General features: G+C 39.3%; 1 protein-coding gene across 3 annotated transcripts in view; it reads left to right on the top strand.

The window, feature by feature from the left end:
- The window catches only part of LOC114475477 (glutamate receptor 1-like), a 71,225-nt gene extending 53,556 nt beyond the window's left edge, over positions 1-17,669 (top strand). The window contains exons 15-18 of one of the 3 annotated variants that reach the window (XM_028466319.1): positions 535-782; positions 9,158-9,272; positions 13,935-14,069; positions 17,196-17,669. In XM_028466319.1, the coding sequence (XP_028322120.1) occupies positions 535-782; positions 9,158-9,272; positions 13,935-14,069; positions 17,196-17,339 (642 nt within the window). In that variant the 3' untranslated portion in view covers positions 17,340-17,669. Of the gene's footprint in view, positions 1-534; positions 783-2,322; positions 2,392-9,157; positions 9,273-13,934; positions 14,070-17,195 lie in introns of those variants that run through there. The other 2 variants (XR_003675470.1, XM_028466320.1) reach the window with 2 other exon arrangements.
- The last annotated feature ends 1,916 nt before the right edge of the window (positions 17,670-19,585 follow it).

Here is a 19,585-nt window from a genome sequence, read left to right as displayed (position 1 = left end):
AATTGTAATTATTATTCCCTCAGAAAACCTTAAAAGGAGAAACTTTTTAACCCCTTTTTACCTATTTCCTTTGTCCATTTTGCAACTTTCTTTGTCCCATTTTTGCCACTTTTCGAAAAATTTGGACACTTTTTTTCAGACTTTCAGCTACTTTTTGCCAATAAATATCGCTTTTTTTGTCTATTTCTGCAAGTATTTTTTTTTTTGACACTTTACACAGTAACTTTACAGTCTTTTCTTGCTATGTTTTTGCTACTTTTGGACCATTTTTGACAACGTGTTATCATGTCTGCCTCCACTCGCTCGTCAATAAAACGAACCGGTGGGGCCCACTTTGGATTGATGGCCCACCCAGAAGATGCCCAGTCTGCCAGATGGCCAATCTAGACCCAGCAGCATGTCAAGACCAGAAGAGTCTGACATTTTTAGGGGCGGGGCTTAGAGCCTGACTATTGAAACAGAAACCATAGCCCAAACATAAATTTGGTTGTGATTTCCTGACTGAAGTGTGTGTGTGTGTTTTTGTGACCTCAGAGATCAAAGATTGCCGTGTTTGAGAAGATGTGGTCGTACATGCGGAGCACCGACCCCTCTGTGTTTGTGAAAAACACCAATGAGGGCGTGATACGCGTGCGAAAGGCAAAGGGAAAGTACGCGTATCTGCTAGAGTCGTCTATGAACGAGTACATCGAGCAGAGGAAGCCCTGTGACACCATGAAAGTGGGCGGGAACCTGGACTCCAAAGGCTACGGTGTGGCCACGCCCAAAGGATCACCACTCAGGTACAAGAGAGTCACTCACTGCTTGGTTTGGAATGTAGCAGTAATCAGATTACATCATCAGTGGTTACATCAGTGGTTCTCAAACAAACTCACACACACACTAACATTCTTAACAAATTGAAACTAAAATAAATGCAATATCTAAACAAAGGCAGGACAAATTCAACCAGAACATCATCATCATCATCATCAAAGACAGAAAAGCTTTTAAAGACTAAAATAATCACAACTATTTTAGTCCAATCAGGGACTTATTTTAAATTAGTAGTAAGATATGATGTTACCTGTTTTAAATGTAACACGTCAAATTATCAACATTCATGTCAGCATTTAGAATAATTAATAAATAATCTGAGCATTAACACAGGGGAGCACAAAGGCCTTCTGTGTATGTTTTTGTGTGTTTGTGTGTTTTAGGGAGTCATTTAGTATAGCGCTCTCTCATTTTATGTGCTTTAGTTGTTGTTTAGAGTTTTGGGATTTATTTTGTGTATTTTTCTTGTTATATGCATTTTTGGAATAATTTTATATATTTTGTCTTATTTTGTGTGTTTTTCTTGTCATTTTTGTCTCCGTAATGTGTGTTTAAGAGTAATTTTGTGTATTTTTGGACTCATTTTCTACCTTTTTCTGTCATGTTGTATATGTTCGTTGTTGTTTTTTTGACATCATTGAGTGTTTTTTGGTCTCGTTTTGTGTTTATGAAGTAAATTAGTATATTTTTCAGTTTTTTTGATTAATTTAGTGTATTTTGTCTCTGTAATGTGTGTTTTTTAGAGTCATTTTATATATTTTTGTTGGTGTTTTGTGTATTATTTTGTAAGTTTGTGTGTCTTTGGAGTCATTTGGGGCCTGCACAAAATTTCTCACGCTGCCAGTTGCTCAGCTCTGGTTTACGCCTTAAAGAATTATGACCTTCTTATTGCTGATTTCTTATGATTTATTATTACAGTTACTATTGCAACAACACGTCATCAGTAGGGTCACACCACAAATAACAAAATGACTTCACTATGTCATGTTGTCTGGGGCTCAGTATACATTTTAACTCTGTGGTGAATTTGAACATTTCCAGTGGAATAATAATGTTTAAGAGGCATTTCAGTCGACTTAATCTGTAGAGGATTTAGTCGACAAAACTCGATTAGATTTAAAATAATTCTGATTCTGATTTGTGTTAGAACTGATATTAGAGCTGTAAATAATGTGAGATAGAGTTTGGAACCCCTGGTTTAACTCTGTAGCGCCCCCTGCTGCACACACTCTTTGTTTTCTGTTCTTCAGTTGCTGAGATGATCACATACGTTTAGTTTCCTTAAAACTGTTTAACGGCTGTGTTTGACTACTGCACTGCAGGATATTAGTGTGTATAATGTTATGGTCTGTAGATCACCACGATGTTGACACTGTTGACTGTCTGTCCGTCCAACTGTCAGTCTCCTAATCTGTGTGCCTGTCTGTCTTTCTCTCCTTTGCTTGTTTGTTTGTTGTTCACACACCTTTGTCTACGTCCGTCCCTCTGTCTGTCTCTGTCTGTTAGTGTGTCTGTATGTCTGCCCACTATCTACACACTCTACTGACTCACTCCGCATTCTGTCAGTAAGTATGTCTGTTATCCTCTGTCTTTTTTGTCTGTTTTTCATGTTTTTGCTGTCGACTATAAGTGATTTTAGTTTGTCTGTTGCTCAACTCACAAAGCCTTAAAGGACAGACACAGACAGACACTGACAGACGCGCTAAAGCACAGATTCTGTCAAACTCAATTTAATTCAGGGGCCAAATACAGATACATTTTGATCTCAAATGGGCCGCAGAGGTTGGGAATCGAACAATTGTGCAATTAGTGCAACTTTGCATTTCCATGTTTATATGATAAAAGTATATAGTACATTAAACACTGACAATATCCCTGCAATAGGTGACTGGGAGTGACTATATCTACTTAATTTGGGGAAATTTTATGAAATAATTTGAAGAAATAGCAGGATTTGGGAAAAATGTGGTTTCTTCCAACAATTTCAGAGTAAAAATGACTTCAGCAGCATGTAAAAACTGCCAACCCCAGCAGATAATTGTTGAATTTGTGACAAATTCAATGAAAAACTCCACTGGATTAATTGTAAAGTTCTACATACTAATAAATCTGTTGAAATTGTATGTGTATTGTTTTGTATGGATGCCAGTATTTATGTTTGGATATGATACAGTGATGACTACAAATGACTTTCAATTTTTGCCTAATTTTATCAAATAATTCCAATTAAAAGTTTTAGTGACACTTTACTTGAAGTTGTATACATAAAGCTGACATTACACTGTCATTATTTGTCATGAAGGCTGTCATTAAGTGTCATTTGCTAAATTGTAACACCTTTGGAGCTATGTTGGCATTTTTTGGGTTAGGTGGCGGGATCTAGTGGGGTTAGGTAGTTATAGGGTAACACCTGATTCATGCTAATGACAGGTGTCATGTCATAATAATGACTGTGTTATATCAGCCTTATGCATAAAACTTCAAGTAAAATGTTGCCAAAGTTTCTACATTTTGAATATTCCCAAGCTTCAGTTCCTGTGGAAATCTGCTCTATATTTTTTACGCCCCTTTGCAGTCCTACTGATACTGTATATCCACAACTAAATCATTTGGTTTTCTCAGCCATTTTTACTTTCCCCCTGCGGGCCTAATTGGATGTTTTAAAGGGCTGTATTTGGTCCCCGGGCCTTGAGTTTGACATGTGCTGTAGTCGACTGACACTTAACTACAGACACTGTTGTCCTGGTGCTGGACTCATTCTTGCTACTTCTGCAGGATTCTTTATTCAGCACATGAAGTCAATTTGCTAATCTTTATGTCTTAAATATGCTGTGATCACCATGGCAACAGCTGCAAACATCCACATCCCGTTGGAAACAGTGCAGTGACCCTTTTAATCGTCATAGCAACCTCAGAAGTGATGGTGTGGACACTGAAGAGGAAGATGAGAGCTTCTGCTTTGAAATTGACAACAAGAGCAAACTGTGCAGGATTCAGTAAAAGCTCAGCAGGTTACCGTGGGAACAACAGCAGGAAGCTTCATTATCAGGTGTTTACAGCCCCGCCTCTAAAAGTCTTCCTGCAAACAGGAAGTGAGTCCTGGTACGTAAACTCTTACTTGACCAAAGCCCCACCCACCGACTTATGTCTGACTCAGCGATGCTGGCACACTGTGACCTTGGTTGCCGAGCAACAGAGCCCTCTCATCCTCAAAGGCTCAACTCATCATGGTAAATTATTTTTGCAGCGTCTTTCTCCCTCCGCTCTCTTCCAACACAGTTTGTTCTTCCTCCGACCAATATAAACATTCGTGAGACACGGCGCCAACCAGGGTTGGCGTCAATTACAATTACTTCTTCAATTATCCATCGTCGATTAGAAATGAAATATGGTTACGGTAATCAGCATTTTTTCCCAATTAAAATTGTTTTTTTTCCACAATGAAAGTCAATTCCAATTTTGTAATTAATTACTTAAGTTCAAATTAAATTAATAAAGAGCTAGATAAAATTTAATATTCCTCTTGTGTTAGCTTCCTGTTAGCATCTTTTATGATAAATATGTCTTAAATCAGCTGTAAAAGACACTAAACATTATTATCTATCATCCAGTTTGTTTCTCATTTCTTGGTTACCTTGTTAGGCTTCCTAATCAATTAAAATATTTGTAATATAGTCTTTGGTGTGGGTGACTGAGACTTTTTTCTGTCAGTATATACCCCTCAATTTCAATTTATTTAAAAAAAAAAACAAAGACAAAATGATAGTTCCAGCTAAATTAATTTTGTCTTCTTTTTTAATTGTATGTTTTTATTTTTTTATTTTATTTATTCAGTTCATTTCCGACATGGTTGTATTCACAGAAATTCATTTGACATTCAGAGCAAAATCACATCATTGTTTTTTTTTGTCCTTTTTTTGTCCTTTTTTTGTCCTTTTTTTGTCCTTTTTTTGTCCTTTTTCATGCCGGAAAGGGCGACGGAAAAAAGCATTATGCTTATCCAGATCCGTCCCCTAATTTGAACACAGTTAATTTTACATCCAACCTCGTTTCTTCCCTTTTTTTTTTTTTTTTTTTTTTGTCCCTTTTTTATGTGATGTGTTCTCGTCTGTTGAGGTTGAGGTTTTGTTTATTCAGACAAGGTTTTTCAGGAATATCTTTTAAAGACTGTCTGAATAAATGAAACCTCAATATAGGATAAAATAATACTCAAGATAACTGACAGATAGTGGTTAAACTTGATATGAAACATGTTTTAAAATGTTCTACCTACGTATGTGTGTGTGAAGCCATAAAAATAACATGGTTCCCCAGTTTATTACATTTCCATGCCAATTACAACTAAAAAGTCAACAAGTTACAGTTTATAGATTCCAGCATCATTGTATAACCTGATAAAACTTAAAATTACATCTCTCTTTTGATCTTCCAGAAACCCAATTTAAAATAAACCAACCGCTATCCCAACCCCCCACCCCGAGGCCCCCGTCAGGGTTAGGGTTGCAAAAAATGTGTATTGTTGCACCTAACCCTTTTATATTGGGGGGTTATATGTGAATACAGAATCTCTTCTGGTCAGACTGCTCTAAGCAGGTCAGATACTATCATACTGATAGCATTTACCAAGGTCTCTTCTCGGAGCCTCTGTCATTGTTATGACTACCACCAGTAGTTCTGTTTTTTTTTTAGCCATTTCTGAGATGATTAGAAACATAATTCTGAGTCATGAACAACATGTACTATAGTGCTTCTTACCATGTATCTAACACTTTGAATCTAAATTTAAAGAACATTTGGGGAAATAGTTTCTACTTGTTTCTTATGAATTCTTTATTGTAACATTTGTTGGAAAAGCCTCCAGTGACTTGGACAAATTATCAGTTGAAAAGCAGACCTTACTTGGGGGTCATGTGCATGACTCTGTTTTATCAAATTATTTCACAAAATGTAACTGATAGCCTACACCAGGTCTCTAAAAAAGTTAGAATTAAGAGTTAACACCATGTCATAGTGTTGATGTGACACCCCTCCTTTTTTTTTTCTTGGGGGGGAATTAAGGTGGCATGAAATCTCACCTTCTCTCAAAAAGAGCCCATATTTGAACGTAATCACTTTCTAAATGTGAATAATCAGCCGCTGTGTGCTTCCCTACTTTGAGTGTTTGCTGAGGTCCTTTAAACAGTCTGTCATTAAAGTTTCTCAGCACCCTCGGCCACTTCATCGTCTCTCTGCTAATTGGCTCAGAGATATATAAATAGCCACATGCATCCATCACCAGGCTGATTTGTGTATTTCGTTTACGAGGTTAAAGGTGCAGTCCGCCACTCTCAGATCCCTCTCTCCCCCTCCCTCTCCGCTGCTCTCTTGCCCTGTCTCCAAACTTTCCAAAGTCCCTCCTTCAGAGGAGCTAACAAGCTAACGTTAGCTTGACAGCAACATCACATGCTCTGTTAAAAACATTTTACTGCAGTGCTTCTCTCTCTGAATGTACACACACCTCAGCAGCAGCAACAACACAGTGTCACTTACAGCAGCCCACACGGAGGCTGCTGTGTGCACATGAACAACACATGCACCACAGAGTTCTAGTGTAACAATTACAAATCAAACATAATGTAAATCAAGCAGCAGTAATTACCTTTCAAGCAGAAAAGTCACCAATTCCATCTTCTACTCCTCCAGACCATACACTGTAAAAAAAGAGAGCTAGCTCAGGGAAAGGGGCGGGGACTGTGAGCAACAGCTGTCAGACAGCCCATCAAACACAATCCTGGCTCTGATTGGTTCTTTTTGCTCGGTCGTGGTGCATTCTGGCAATCTGCCAAAGGCTGCAGGAGCAGCAGGGGGTGGGGCTCAGTGTTTTTTTTTTTTTTTTAATACAAACTATTAGTTTCATGTAAAGCTGTCCTTACATAGTGACAGCTTTAGCTAATATGACAAAAAAAATCACTTTTATAAGAGTTGCAGACTGCACCTTTAATGTCACCTCAACGGACCCAAAAGCTCATCCTGTTGCCTTGTTTTTTTTTCCTGTTTAAACTTCCATCTCGTCTTTTCTACAATAGTTCTAGCCTTTTAAAGATCAAAATCAAAATTAAAACTGCAAGCAGTGATAACGGGCTCTTGCACCCGTTATGCTCGTCGAGGCATGAGGCGACTCCTTCCTCGTCAAACTTCATTCCGTACGGCACAAGGTCTGGTGGGGCATCTGTCTCCCGTGAACGTCTGTGGTGCCGGTGAAAATGATTGTCTCATAAAATGTACTTATGCTCCAGAACAGGGGTTTACAAAGTGTGGGTCGTGCCTCCGCTGGGGAGTGCCAGAGTTCTGTGGTAATCTTTCTCAGAAAAGAAGAAAAGGGGAGAGTGTCTGTGAGTTTTTTTTGTCTATTTCTTCTCAGCTCAGCTGGTTTAGGTGTTGTGCCTATGGTGGGTTTCTCAAGCATCTGATCACAGGTCCAGGATCAGTTTGGGGAGGAGTGAGAATTCAGTCACACAAGCATTACTTTTGAAAAATGTAGCATAACAGCATAACTGCTGGGAATATTTTGACCAAACTTTGCAATATTAGGGTCAAGTACCAAATTAACAACATTTTTAAACCTCATATCAATTGAACAAACCAATGAGGAGATTAAATGCTTTTTAGCCACGCTTAAGAAGACAGAAGGTGATCATAGAGGACTTATTTTTAGTAAAATATTCATAGAAATTAAACCGTTAGTCTATATTCATTGAAGTATCTTTGCTGTTGAATCATCTCTGTCATACATGTTGCTGTTGGTCAAATAATTTTAAAAATATCTTTTCTGTGTTACTGGTGGTCGGAGCGTACCTTTTTGTAATCACGCAGAGGGGAATTCCGATGCTAATCTCATTTCAATATGATTTACGTATGCATGGGCGTGGACAAGGAGGGGGCATATTTGCACTCACATCAACACAGATGTTCAAATGATAAGAACGTGGATCCAGTCCTATGCACAGATTCAAACATCTAAATTTTTACGAGCGTACACCTGTCTGTGGATTGAGAAGTACCGTTTTTTCATGCAACTCTTTATACACGAGGCCCCTGTTCTCCGCCCATTCAGACTGAGCCCAGGACTAAACCGGTGTGAAAGCAGCCTAAGTGCCAGTGTGATAGTCTTCCTCGTGGCTGGGATTGGGGAGTTCTGTTGGGGGCAGCTTGAGCCTCACAGAGCTGAATACAGAGTGGAATACGCAGACTGGGCGTGAACTGAGGGAAAGACTTTCTGTGTGGAATATTTCTTAAGAAAATAAAGAACTAAACCTATCATCTGTGAAACCAAAACAAAAATTGTACTGAGAGACTTGTTACTTCAGGAAAACCACTTCATAAAGGGTCATAGATGACCTTGTTGTTAAAGGGCCCATGTTACGCTAAATCAACTTTTCTGTGCTTTAAATATCATAAAGGTCTAATAGGGCTTCATACACATGTCCAAAGTGTTTTTTCATTGATTCCCTCAATCATTAGTTAGAGGGTGATTTGCTCCTTTCTTACTGCAGGGTGAGCCCAAACACCTCGCTCCAATTTGATGACGCGTTCCCACTTTGATGACCAATTTGACACGGCACTGAGCTGGAGAAGCCACGCCTCCAGGAAGTTCTCTGCCGTGATTGACATGTAAACAGACACGCCCACGAAGGTGAGCATTTCAGCGTCCTTCGCGCAGTGCTATGTATATATTTTCTACAGTCTATGTATGTACCGGTGAACGGCCCACCCCCACGCTCTGTCTCGTGTTTATAAAGCAGCATGAGCTCAGCTACGGAGTGGGTGGGAGGAGGAGGAAGTCAGTGTCCTGTCTATAGACACGCCCACTGATGAATATGCATACGTAGGATGCAAATCAGTCTGTTTGTGTAGAGTTGCTCAGAAAGTGACTTTTTAGAGGCTAAAACTTTGGAAAACAGGCGAGTTTTGGAAAATAAACCTCCAATACTAAGTTTTTGGGGTTCTTAGAACAAATGGAGATGACATGGGACCTTTAATGAAACTCGACAAGACCTGCACATGGACTTCATAGAACCAGAGGAACATTCTTAGCTCGATGTTATCAGAATGTGTCTGTGTTCTATCATCTGTTCTCTCTGTCTGTGTTTTCTTGGACCTGTTTGTTTTTCTTTGTCTTTTCTGTGTCTGTCTGTCCATGTTTTTGCTCTTCACAGCGTCTCTACTGCTAGCGCAGCTTTAGGCCAACTTTGCTGTGCAGCTGAATAATAACATAAGATAACATGACAGTGCATAATGTTATTTATGTTATTCCCCCCTCCCCCCCAACACCCCCACTCCCACCCTTGCTGCCCCTGGGAAGAATCCCGGTAAACCTTGCCGTTCTGAAGCTCAATGAACAGGCTGTCTTAGACAAGTTGAAAAACAAGTGGTGGTATGACAAGGGCGAGTGCGGACACAAGGACTCTGGGAGAAAGGTCAGTCCTCCAGGCTGCCGGTCCTGAATGCTAAGCCCCAAACCCTCCCTGCTAATCACACACATCCGATACCCCCCTCCCTGCATCAGCCCCACACAACTAAGCAGGTTGTCGTTGTGAAGAAAAAGGGGCAGAGCTCCTAACTTAGGAAAAACTAGACTTCCTCAGAAGGTTTCTGCTGAGGCACATGTGAGAAAATATCAGACAAGTCCTTTCAGTGTTTACATGGTGCAGCATGTAGTGTGATTCATTCATTCATCAGATTTGATTCACTGGTTTGTTTTTGAATTACAGCTTTTGTTTTAGTCACTTGTTTACTAATGTTTTGGGCTTTTTGTTTGGTTTTAGTCTCAGGTTTGGTTCTAGTACCTAGAATAGTTGGAAGTTTGAATCTGTGATTTGCTTTTTGTCGTTTGGTTTTAGTACCAGGTTTGGTTTTAGTACCAGGTTTGGTTTTGGGGACTTTGAGTGACTACTTAGTTTCTAGTCATTTTGGTTTATTTTTTATTTACAATTTGTGTTTTGAGTCACTTGTTTAAGTGACATTGATTTTGAGAATTGGGTTTATTTTAAGTCTCAGGTTTGGATTTAGTCTTTTGTTGGTTTTGCCTCACTTTTCATTTTGTCCATTTTTCTTTTGAGTCATTGGCTATGGTTTACTTAAAAACCCATAGTTTTTGTTTCACTGGTCTGGTTTTAGTCTTTCCTTTTCATTGGTTCTGTTCTGGCCTTCTTTGGTGGGACTGACATGTTTTCAGTCCTATTGGGTCGTATATGGGGGCGTGGGCTGAGTTAGACCAGATGAACTCGGGACTTTTTAGATGTGATGAACTTGCTGAGATCAGAGGTGGAACTTTTACTGCTGTCACTGAAGGTTCCTCTGTTTCTATCTGAGGAAGCTTCGATGACACTCGCAGCTCAGAGTGTCTGTGAGCTGCTGAACGTTCTGAAGAACAACCATTAAATGTCTGACACATCGCTAACCTCTGCTGGTCTGATCATTAGGATTAAAACAAGTCAGGTATCAAAGTCTAAGAAGCAGGTCAGCCTCGCTCTTTTTGCCATTGAATTCAACTGAAACCAGAAATACATCAGAGATACAGAACTAAACGTAAACTGAACATAAGGGTTTGCAAAGAGTACAGTTGATCAAAACTCGTTCATTCAAAAGAGTGGCTAATTGAGGAACGGGCAGGACTTGATTATAAATCATCCAATAGGAAGTCATATCTGTGTAGTAAGGTAAAGCATACCAAAGCAAGTTAAAAAATAGCGCATAATAAAATTGTTTTCTTATGAATCGGCTCAAACAGAATAATATGAAACTGATTCAAAATGAACAGACATGAGGGTCTGTAAGTTCTAATCCGAGGTGTGGACTCTAATCACATGACTTGGACTTGACTTGGGCTGTGTTGTAAATGTCATACTAACAGACGACCAGTGTTGTGCTAGTTACTAAAAAAAAGTAACTAGTTACTGTTACTAGTTACTTCATTCACAAAGTAACTCAGTTACTATTTTGATTACTTAACCAAAAAGTAATGCGTTACTGGAAAAAGTAACTTTTGAGTTACTTAGAATTAAAGAGTGTATTATTTATTTTGGGTCATTTGTGTCCATACAGCTTCATATTAGTGCTGTAATAATATAATAATCCACTGCTGATCAACTGCTATAAAACAACCATATATGATGTGTATATAAAGCACAAAACAGCTGCTCCAAAATTAAAACTGTAATTTTTCAGCCTTAGCACAGTCATGTAAAGTAAGCTGTGCATATTCCAGGTGCACATTCTGCTGTTAAAAATGCTTTTAAAAATAAATGTGGAAAAACATTCACTGCATTTTTCTCAGCTACACAATGCTAAACATATCAGGCTAATGAGCTGCTGTTAGCAGTGACTCAGGAGCAGCGACAGGCTGCATATGTACAACAACATACCGTGCAATAGTTTGGCTGACCTGTCCCTGGGTAACAGTCACAGTCCGTTAAAATCCAGCCGCAGTGTTAGCTTAGCTTCACTGATGCATCTTTTGGAGACAAAAATAATGCAAGTATTTCCACTCTGAGAAGCACGTCCTGCATCATATTGTAATGGTAACGGCGTTATTTCTTTAGAAAAATATGGCGTTACAGTACTAGTTACTGTAAAAAGTGACGTTGGGGCGGTAACGCGTTACCGCCCAACACTGCATACTACTCATAATAAATCTGATGTCAAAGTGAATATGTATTGCATTCACATTAGATAGTATGGAAAGATTAATCACGTGAGAAATACCCAGATGTATGCTATATGGGACATTAAGTATGCACGTTGGGCACACTAGTCATACTCAACCGCCCCATGCTGCATTGCGAGCAGAATGTAAAATGGTCCTGGGACCGGTTTCAAACTAAAAATCAAACCTCCCCGTTTCAAAATAAAAGTATCTCTTCTTTTCTTCCCAAACTTTTTTTTATCTCTTTTGAAAATAGGGCTTTTGTTTTGAAGTTCACCGGAAGTTTTGCCAGTAGCACAATGGAGGGTCTCCGAAAATCTCCAAAATCTCCGCATAAAATGTGTATACGTGAGTTTCATGGATCAAATGAGCACATGTTGATATTCTACTTGGTCACTTTATCACGTAAAATGTTTTCAGAACTGTCAAAGCTGGAGAATCAAGAGAGATTTAGCCTCAGTGTGCTTCAGGTTTATGCCGTCATAGGTTCCAAATGCATCTTGGGAAACTTGGAAGTACTGTATACTTCAGTGGGAACGCTCATCATCCCAATCATACTAATAGTTTATAGTAGACGGTATATACTTATTGAGTTTGTAATGTGTAGTACATTAGTGTGATGTTTAAAACACAGCCTTGGACTCAAATCACAAATTTAATGACTTTAGACTCAACTTGACTCGAAGGACTTGCAAATCGACTTATTGAACACAAATGACTCGTGACTTAACTCAGATTTTAGACTGTTAACTCGCGAAGACTTGACTTCCTATCTTTCCATGACAAAAGATTTGATTAAATGAAATCATTATTATTGTTCAATAAGTCTGCTCAAACCTCTGCTGGACGGCACTCTGCAAACTGGACTTTGATTGACAAGTCCACCTTAAACAAACTGACAGCCAATCAGGAAGCAGCTAAAACATCAAGCTAGGCTGAGACGTGCACTCGCTAGCAAAGAAAATGTATTGCAAGAGTGAAATCCTTTGGATTTAAAGATTATACCATGATTGATAATTGATTTGGAAAAATTATACCTCGTTCTACTTCCCAGCATGATTATTGTTTGTTTGATTAACAGAGGAACTATGGATATTTTAAAATCTCTCCTTCTTCTTGTGTATGTCTTTAGATCCTCAGTTCTGTTGCAGCAAGACATTTCAGCATCTTGCCGTCCAGGTTAATTAGGCCTAGGTTGTTATTTGGTGGGCGGTGTTTGGGGCAGCTGGTCTACACATTCAGTGTCGCTTTGTCTCAAAAAATAATAATCTGACATGGTTTTATAAACAAACCAAATCAGTATATCACTATTATTTGACAAATACAGTATGTAATTTATTGTTTGTATCAGTTGAATAAACTTGCTCTGTAAAATGCCACTAGCTGTGATACATTATCTACTCATGACTTGTTAAGACTTGTAAATTAAAGTTGAGGACTTTGGACTTGACTCTGGACTTAAATGACATGACTTGAGAATAAGTGACTTGTTCCCACCTCTGGTACTGACTTCCTCCAAACAGCTGCTAATTCACTGTTTCATGAAAGTGACATATGTCTGTGACATCAATGATGTGAAGAAACTGAGCAGCAGTTTGAAACAGACCTGATAGGAGGTAATTGTCTCTGCTTCCTCTGGTTCTCCAGAACATTCTGCAGTCAGTACAGATCAATGAGTTTCAATGACCAAAGCAAGGTGGACAGAAAGACAGACTTCCTGTTCCTCTGTCGGTCCTCTGCTGTTGTGTCTGATGGCTTTGTCTCCAATCTGTTGTTGACACGTCACTAAGGCTCCTCCCACACAGGCCATTTTCATCATGACTCCAGCTGATTGTCTGAGGCTAATGTGACAGTTTGGAGAGGAAAGCCATCTAAAGGGTCCACTAGCAAAGCCACACCCACTACCAGTGCATGCTGATAAAGACCTGAGTGGGGTTCTAAGAGTGTGGAGTTTGCATGCTTTCCTCCTACAGTGCACAAACATGCTTGTGAGGGTAAGTCTGTGAAGTGCCTGCAGAAGTGAGTGTGTGCTTGTCTGTGTTTGTGTGTGACTGGCATCCTGTCCAGCCGTGCACGTGAATACAACTGGTATGGATGGTTTATGAATACATGAATGCTAAATGAGCAGAAATACTGTACGAGACATTTAAATGAACTTGTGATATCAAAGGAAAGTGTCATGGTCCAACAGGCTGAAGGTAAAGAAATGCAGATGCTGAGTTTTGGGTTGTTTTTGTGTGTTTGTGCATGTTTGTGCATGAGACACAGACACAGAGGCTGTGACTCAGGATTGAAGAGCAACACTACATTTCCCATAATGCAGTGCCTGTCCAGTAAAGAGCAGTCACCTGAGTCGTTGCCTCTGATCAACATATAGTTAATGTGACTGCATCGCCATTGGCCGCCCACTGACCACACCTCTCTGCACTGATAGGACAAGACAAGTGCGCTCAGCCTGAGCAACGTGGCGGGTGTCTTCTACATCCTGATTGGTGGACTGGGCCTGGCCATGATGGTGGCTCTGGTGGAGTTCTGCTACAAGTCCAGGATTGAGTCCAGAAGGATGAAGGTGAGTCCTCAGACCTAGACCTAGACCTAGATCCTAGACAAATTAAAATGCTCTAGGGTCCGTTTGCTCTGATAGTCCTCATCATTTGGTCGGCATGAACACGCAAATGAAGTCTAGAGCGAATCTGTCGCTGCTTGGAGAAACAGCAACGATGCAAAACAGGGCTTTAAAACCACCAAAAGCACGACAACTTGTTGCTGCGCTATTGTTTTGAAAGAACAAATGGAGAAGTTTTTGAGCACTCTTAAGGAGCACGATGGACTCCTTTCGTAGCATCTTCATCTTTCATCAGCTAGGTGAAATGCAGGTCAGTGTTACATTTAATGCGGGTCGATAAAATGCCGAGCAGTGTTTTGTGTGACAACTACTACGCATAGAAGTCCGTGTGGTAGTAAAATCTGAGCTTTGCAGTTAATTGGCCTTGAGTATGTTTGAGCCTTTCAGCGCTGGCTTTGACCTATAGATGAAAGCCTCTTCTCTGCCAAGAGAAGTCTCCACTCCAGTAATGGCCCCTCAACTGGTTCATGGAACTGAACTGGAGGCTGTTTGGAGTGGATCAGAAGTTGCTCGCGAGCCAAACCAAGGTGATAAAATCATCACCTGTCCTACAACATTTGGACTAAGTCCTGGACTAAACCGGTCTGAAATCACCCTTAGCAACACCCACCTGTGTAGACAGCCAATGAAATTCAGATTTTGACCATATGACCCAATCAGCTCATGCTGGGACATTCCTGTGAATCACTATACCAGTATGTAGTTGTTGTTTCTGAGAACTGCTTCGTGTGTGTTGACCTGGGAACAAACTTTCAAGATCAAGACAATCTGACAACGTTCCATAATTCCTTCTGCATTTATTGTTTTTTTCTCAGAAACTGCATTTTGTGAAGTCACACAGGCCACAAGTTCAGATTCAGAAAACTTTATTTATCCCCAAGGGGCAATTCAGTGTCAGATACATCCCGACCAAGAAACATGAAAAACAATATCATGTCACATACGGGGACAGATACGGGAATACTGGGGAGCAGCCACAGCAGATGAGGGCAAGCCACAACATGACTGCCAGCCCTATTGTTCCTGGTCAGTCGATCAACAATCCATTAATGTGGCCATCTCCTTGAGACAAACTCTCCACTCCTCTTAAAGTTAACCACAGTGGAATCCATCAAAGAGTTCTGAGAGCTCCGCCCCTTCCATTGATGACAAGCGGCTTCCAATATTGCTGCCAACGTAATCCAAATTTTGCGATAAATCAGGAAAATGCCAGATCCAATCAGCAGACCTGTTGTCATAATTCCAATCTGGTGGACGTTTTCCACGTCCTCAAGACTTACAGACTCTCCCAATGCACATACTCTTCGTTAAGAAATTTGACCAAAAGCGCAGAAAGACCAGCTGATCAATTCCATGATTTAGATGCAGAGAGAGGCTCCTATTAGATTATAACAAGACAAAGAGAGCAAGCAGGAAAAAAAGGAGGGAGCGAGGGAAAAAGCGTGCCAAAAAAATACAAATACAAATGATATACAAAGTCATCTATGATTGCAGTATGCAATAAACAGGCCAGAGAATTACATCTACATCTCTTTCTTAATAGTGGGACTTTGGCTATGTTCCCACTGCAGGTCAATTACATTTTTTCACATCTATGTAAAAAGTACAATACCGATTTTTTTCAAATTCGATCCAGGCCACTTTCATATGTACGTATCTGATATTTTGCAATGCGACTGCTATCTGAACGGCCAGGACGCATTCTATTCAACCTTTACGTCACCAAAATGCAATAACGTCGTAATTCTGCATCCCAGACGGAGCAGTGCGGAGGAGGGAAACCCCGTGGGAGGATGGACTGAAAAGTAGACGTGAAAGGAGAGTGAGATCTTAAAATGTATAAATATTTATTATATTATACATATGATCAGTGCCACACACACACACACACACACACACACACACACACACACACACACACCGAGACCAGAGGCCTCAATATTTATTTCCGAACTGATGGAAGACGCATTTAATACGTAATATGAACGATCACACAAAATTAAAGCTTCCTTAACATACAGGGGCATAATTAAAGCGTTACCTTCTTGAATAATCAGAATTAGAATTCCTTTATTAATCCCAGCCACTTATATCACAAATAAAAGAATAAACGTTAAGCAAAGACGACAGAAACAATAAACATTAAATAAGTGTATAATTTAGTAAAATACTGTTAAAAATAAGGATTACATACACACACATTACAGTAGTAAGAAATAAAGTAAAGTAAGATAGATAAAACTAATAATTATAATACTTATATACAAATTTGTATACAAATATGATACAGATAATTACAACAATAATAATACAAATATGATACAGATAATTACAACAATAATACAAATATGATACAGATAATTACAACAACAATAATACAAATATGATACAGATAATTACAACAATAATAATACAAATATAATACAGATATTTACAGCAATCAAGCTGTGAGGTTACAGTGATGCATTATACAGTTAGATCGCCACAGGCAGGAATGATTTCCTGTGGCGTTCTGTGGATCAGCCTGATGCTGAACATTCTGAGTGAACTCATTCTTTAGTAACTCCATAAGTTGACCATTGATATTTTATGGTAAGTGAAGTGATCAGCCATTGTCCTACCCTGTCACCCTGCTGTGCACACACACATACACACAATTGTTCCTTGGTAATGACGTCACTGGAGCAATGAAGTGACCAAAAAACACCACTGTGTTCAAGCGACTCATCACAGACGATTGAAGTGAACGCACCTTTAGTGTGTATTGGGCTGTCGTAAAGCAGTACGTCTTGTCGCGAGAATGAGAACAGAGCTGTGAGACTGGTACTGGTCCAGAGGCAGGAAAGTTGCAAGCGTGGTTTTCTGGCCAGAGACAGCAGGGGGAGATGAAAGACCCCCAATCACCCCATAAACACTTGTATTACCCTCACAGGGACTACAAGAAGGATTTATTAAGGTGAAAACTTTACTTAGTTCTGCTTTCAGACCTGCAGTATGAATGTAGGAGAAACAATTAAATGGCGCTGTGTTTACTTCCTGTCTGAGGCGTCCTGTCCCTCCTCCTTACAGGAACTCATCGATGCAGCCATGCGCACCAGCAGCCTCGGAGGAGGCGGAGCCGAGAACGGTCGCGTCATGTTACACGACTTTCCCTCCGCTCCAGGTTTACCGTGCATGAGCAAGGCAGGAGGCCTGGCTCTGACCACCATGTGACTCCAGCTCAGGCTTCTCATTGGACAGGACACTGTGAGCCTGGGACAAGTGGACAAATCGCTCCAATCAACAGATGCAACGAACCACCATCCTCACCGTTTACTGCAGGCTATTCCTCCATTCTCTTCTTTTGCTGATCCTACTCTATCTCCTGCTCATCTTCCTCCTTCTTCTCGTCCTACACTTTGTTCCTCCTCTTCCTCTTCCTCCTATCATATGCACACACCTGTGAGGCTGCAGACAGTGACCCTCTAATCAGATTCTTGGTTCTTCCTTTTTTAATCGTCACATTTAAGAATCAATACAGATTTAGTGTCAAAACGCCAACAGTGTCACTGAGAATTAAACCATTGAAGGACTTTTGCTAAAAATGAAGAAGAACTAGTGACTAATATATTTGGGTTAGAGGTTTGTGTCGCTATGACTGTGTTTTATAGCATGTTTTGAAATGGAATAAATAATTGAAAAAAACCTAATGAACATCGTTTTATTTGTTTGAAGTGTTTTATTACATAATGAAAACATTTTTTAACATTTATTTAACATCTTTATGAAATGTCTGTTGGTTTTGGATAAAACAAAAAAAATAATATAATATGAATCCTTTATCTTTCAGTTTATTTATCACAAAGATAATTTGTACTTTTTGCTTTATTTTCTGCTAATGTTGTTATTAGTTTTGATAGAAAAGCAAAAGGCATTGATCAACACACAGCAAAATATAAATTTCAATTTTTATAATTTTTTTAGACCAATCAGTTCTCAACACAAAACCCTGAATGAGATTATCTAAACTACACTTCTGTTTCTTGAAGGTGGAATAATATCAGTTACCATGAATTTTAGAGGAGGTCGCTCACATCTGTGCAAACATCTGTTAATTCTGACAGCAAATTAGGTTTTAGTTTTAGTCATAAGCTGCATTTTCATGACCCTTGGAAATGCAAAATATCTAAATAGTGCAATAAAAACTGGAAACATCAGAATTTAGAAAAAACACTCAAATATCGCTAAAATGTTTTATGCTTTCATGAGGAGGAATTTCAGACGTTTGATATGGAAATGTGTCACAAAAGCAAAATGGAAACACTTTTTCTGCAAATACATGTCACAGACGTGACGTACCTGGTCACATGACCACGACCTCTCTCCGATGGTGCAGTACGTGTAAACACATTTCCTAGCATTATACTTAAAAAATCACTGCCACATTAGACGTGAAACATCAAAGGATTACAGAGTGTTATAAGGAGGTCTGGAGCGTCCGTATTTCTGCTAAGAAGTCTCGCAAGATGAGATTTCACGGGAGTTACCGGGCTCCAAAACAACGTTCACTGGAAACACGTTCAAAGAGCAATTATGCATTTAGAAATATTGCTTTTATTTTGTGAAAATCTGTAATGAAAACGCAGCTACAGTCTTTTGACTGAATGTAGTCATCAGGACTATTTCAGTTATAGTCTAGTTTTAGTCAACTCAATGACAGTAAGATTGTATTTGACTAAATCTGTTACAGACACAGTCGACTAAAATATAAAGCATAAGAGTTTATAAATTTTTTAAATCTTTTGGGTTAATCAACCTGATATGGGATGTTATTAATGTTTGTAAATACATAGACAGATTTGATGTAACCACGAGTTCTGATCGTGATGAAATTAGTTTGACTGCCATCATGTGATATATGCATGGGGAGAAATTTCCTGCAAATTTTTTCATTGAATTTGTGTATTAATTTGGAGGTATGTACGACTGAATTAGTTGGTAACGATTCATGGTTTCTCTGAGTGTTTTGCTTTCTGCTGCGGGCCGAATTTGATGCTCTTAAGGGCCGGATTCAGCCCCTGGCCTTGAGTTTGACACGTGTGCATTAGATAGTGTGAAAAGACAAATATGAGTATGTGAGTACATATACACTAAATGGGGACATTTTTTAACTATGCATGGTGGGAACACTAGTCATACTAAACCGTCTCATGATGCATTGCAAGCGCAATCCCCTTTTCAAAATAAAAGCATCTCATCTTGTGTTCCTTAATTTTTTTTTAAAACTCTTTTTTAAATAGGGCTCTTATTTTGAAGCTAACAGGAAGTTTAGTCAGTAGACCAATGGAGGGTCTCTGAAAATGTGTGAAATGTGTGAATGAAATGTGTATACGTTACTTTAATGGATCAAATCAGCACATGTTGATATTCTATTTGGTCACTTTCTCACTTAAAATGTTTTCAGAACTTTCAAAGTAAAG

Source organism: Gouania willdenowi, chromosome 14, assembly GCF_900634775.1.
Source record: "Gouania willdenowi chromosome 14, fGouWil2.1, whole genome shotgun sequence".
NCBI classification, from domain to species: domain Eukaryota; kingdom Metazoa; phylum Chordata; class Actinopteri; order Blenniiformes; family Gobiesocidae; genus Gouania; species Gouania willdenowi.
Note: the sequence above shows the minus strand (reverse complement) of the source record. Positions and strands in the feature narration are given on the sequence as shown.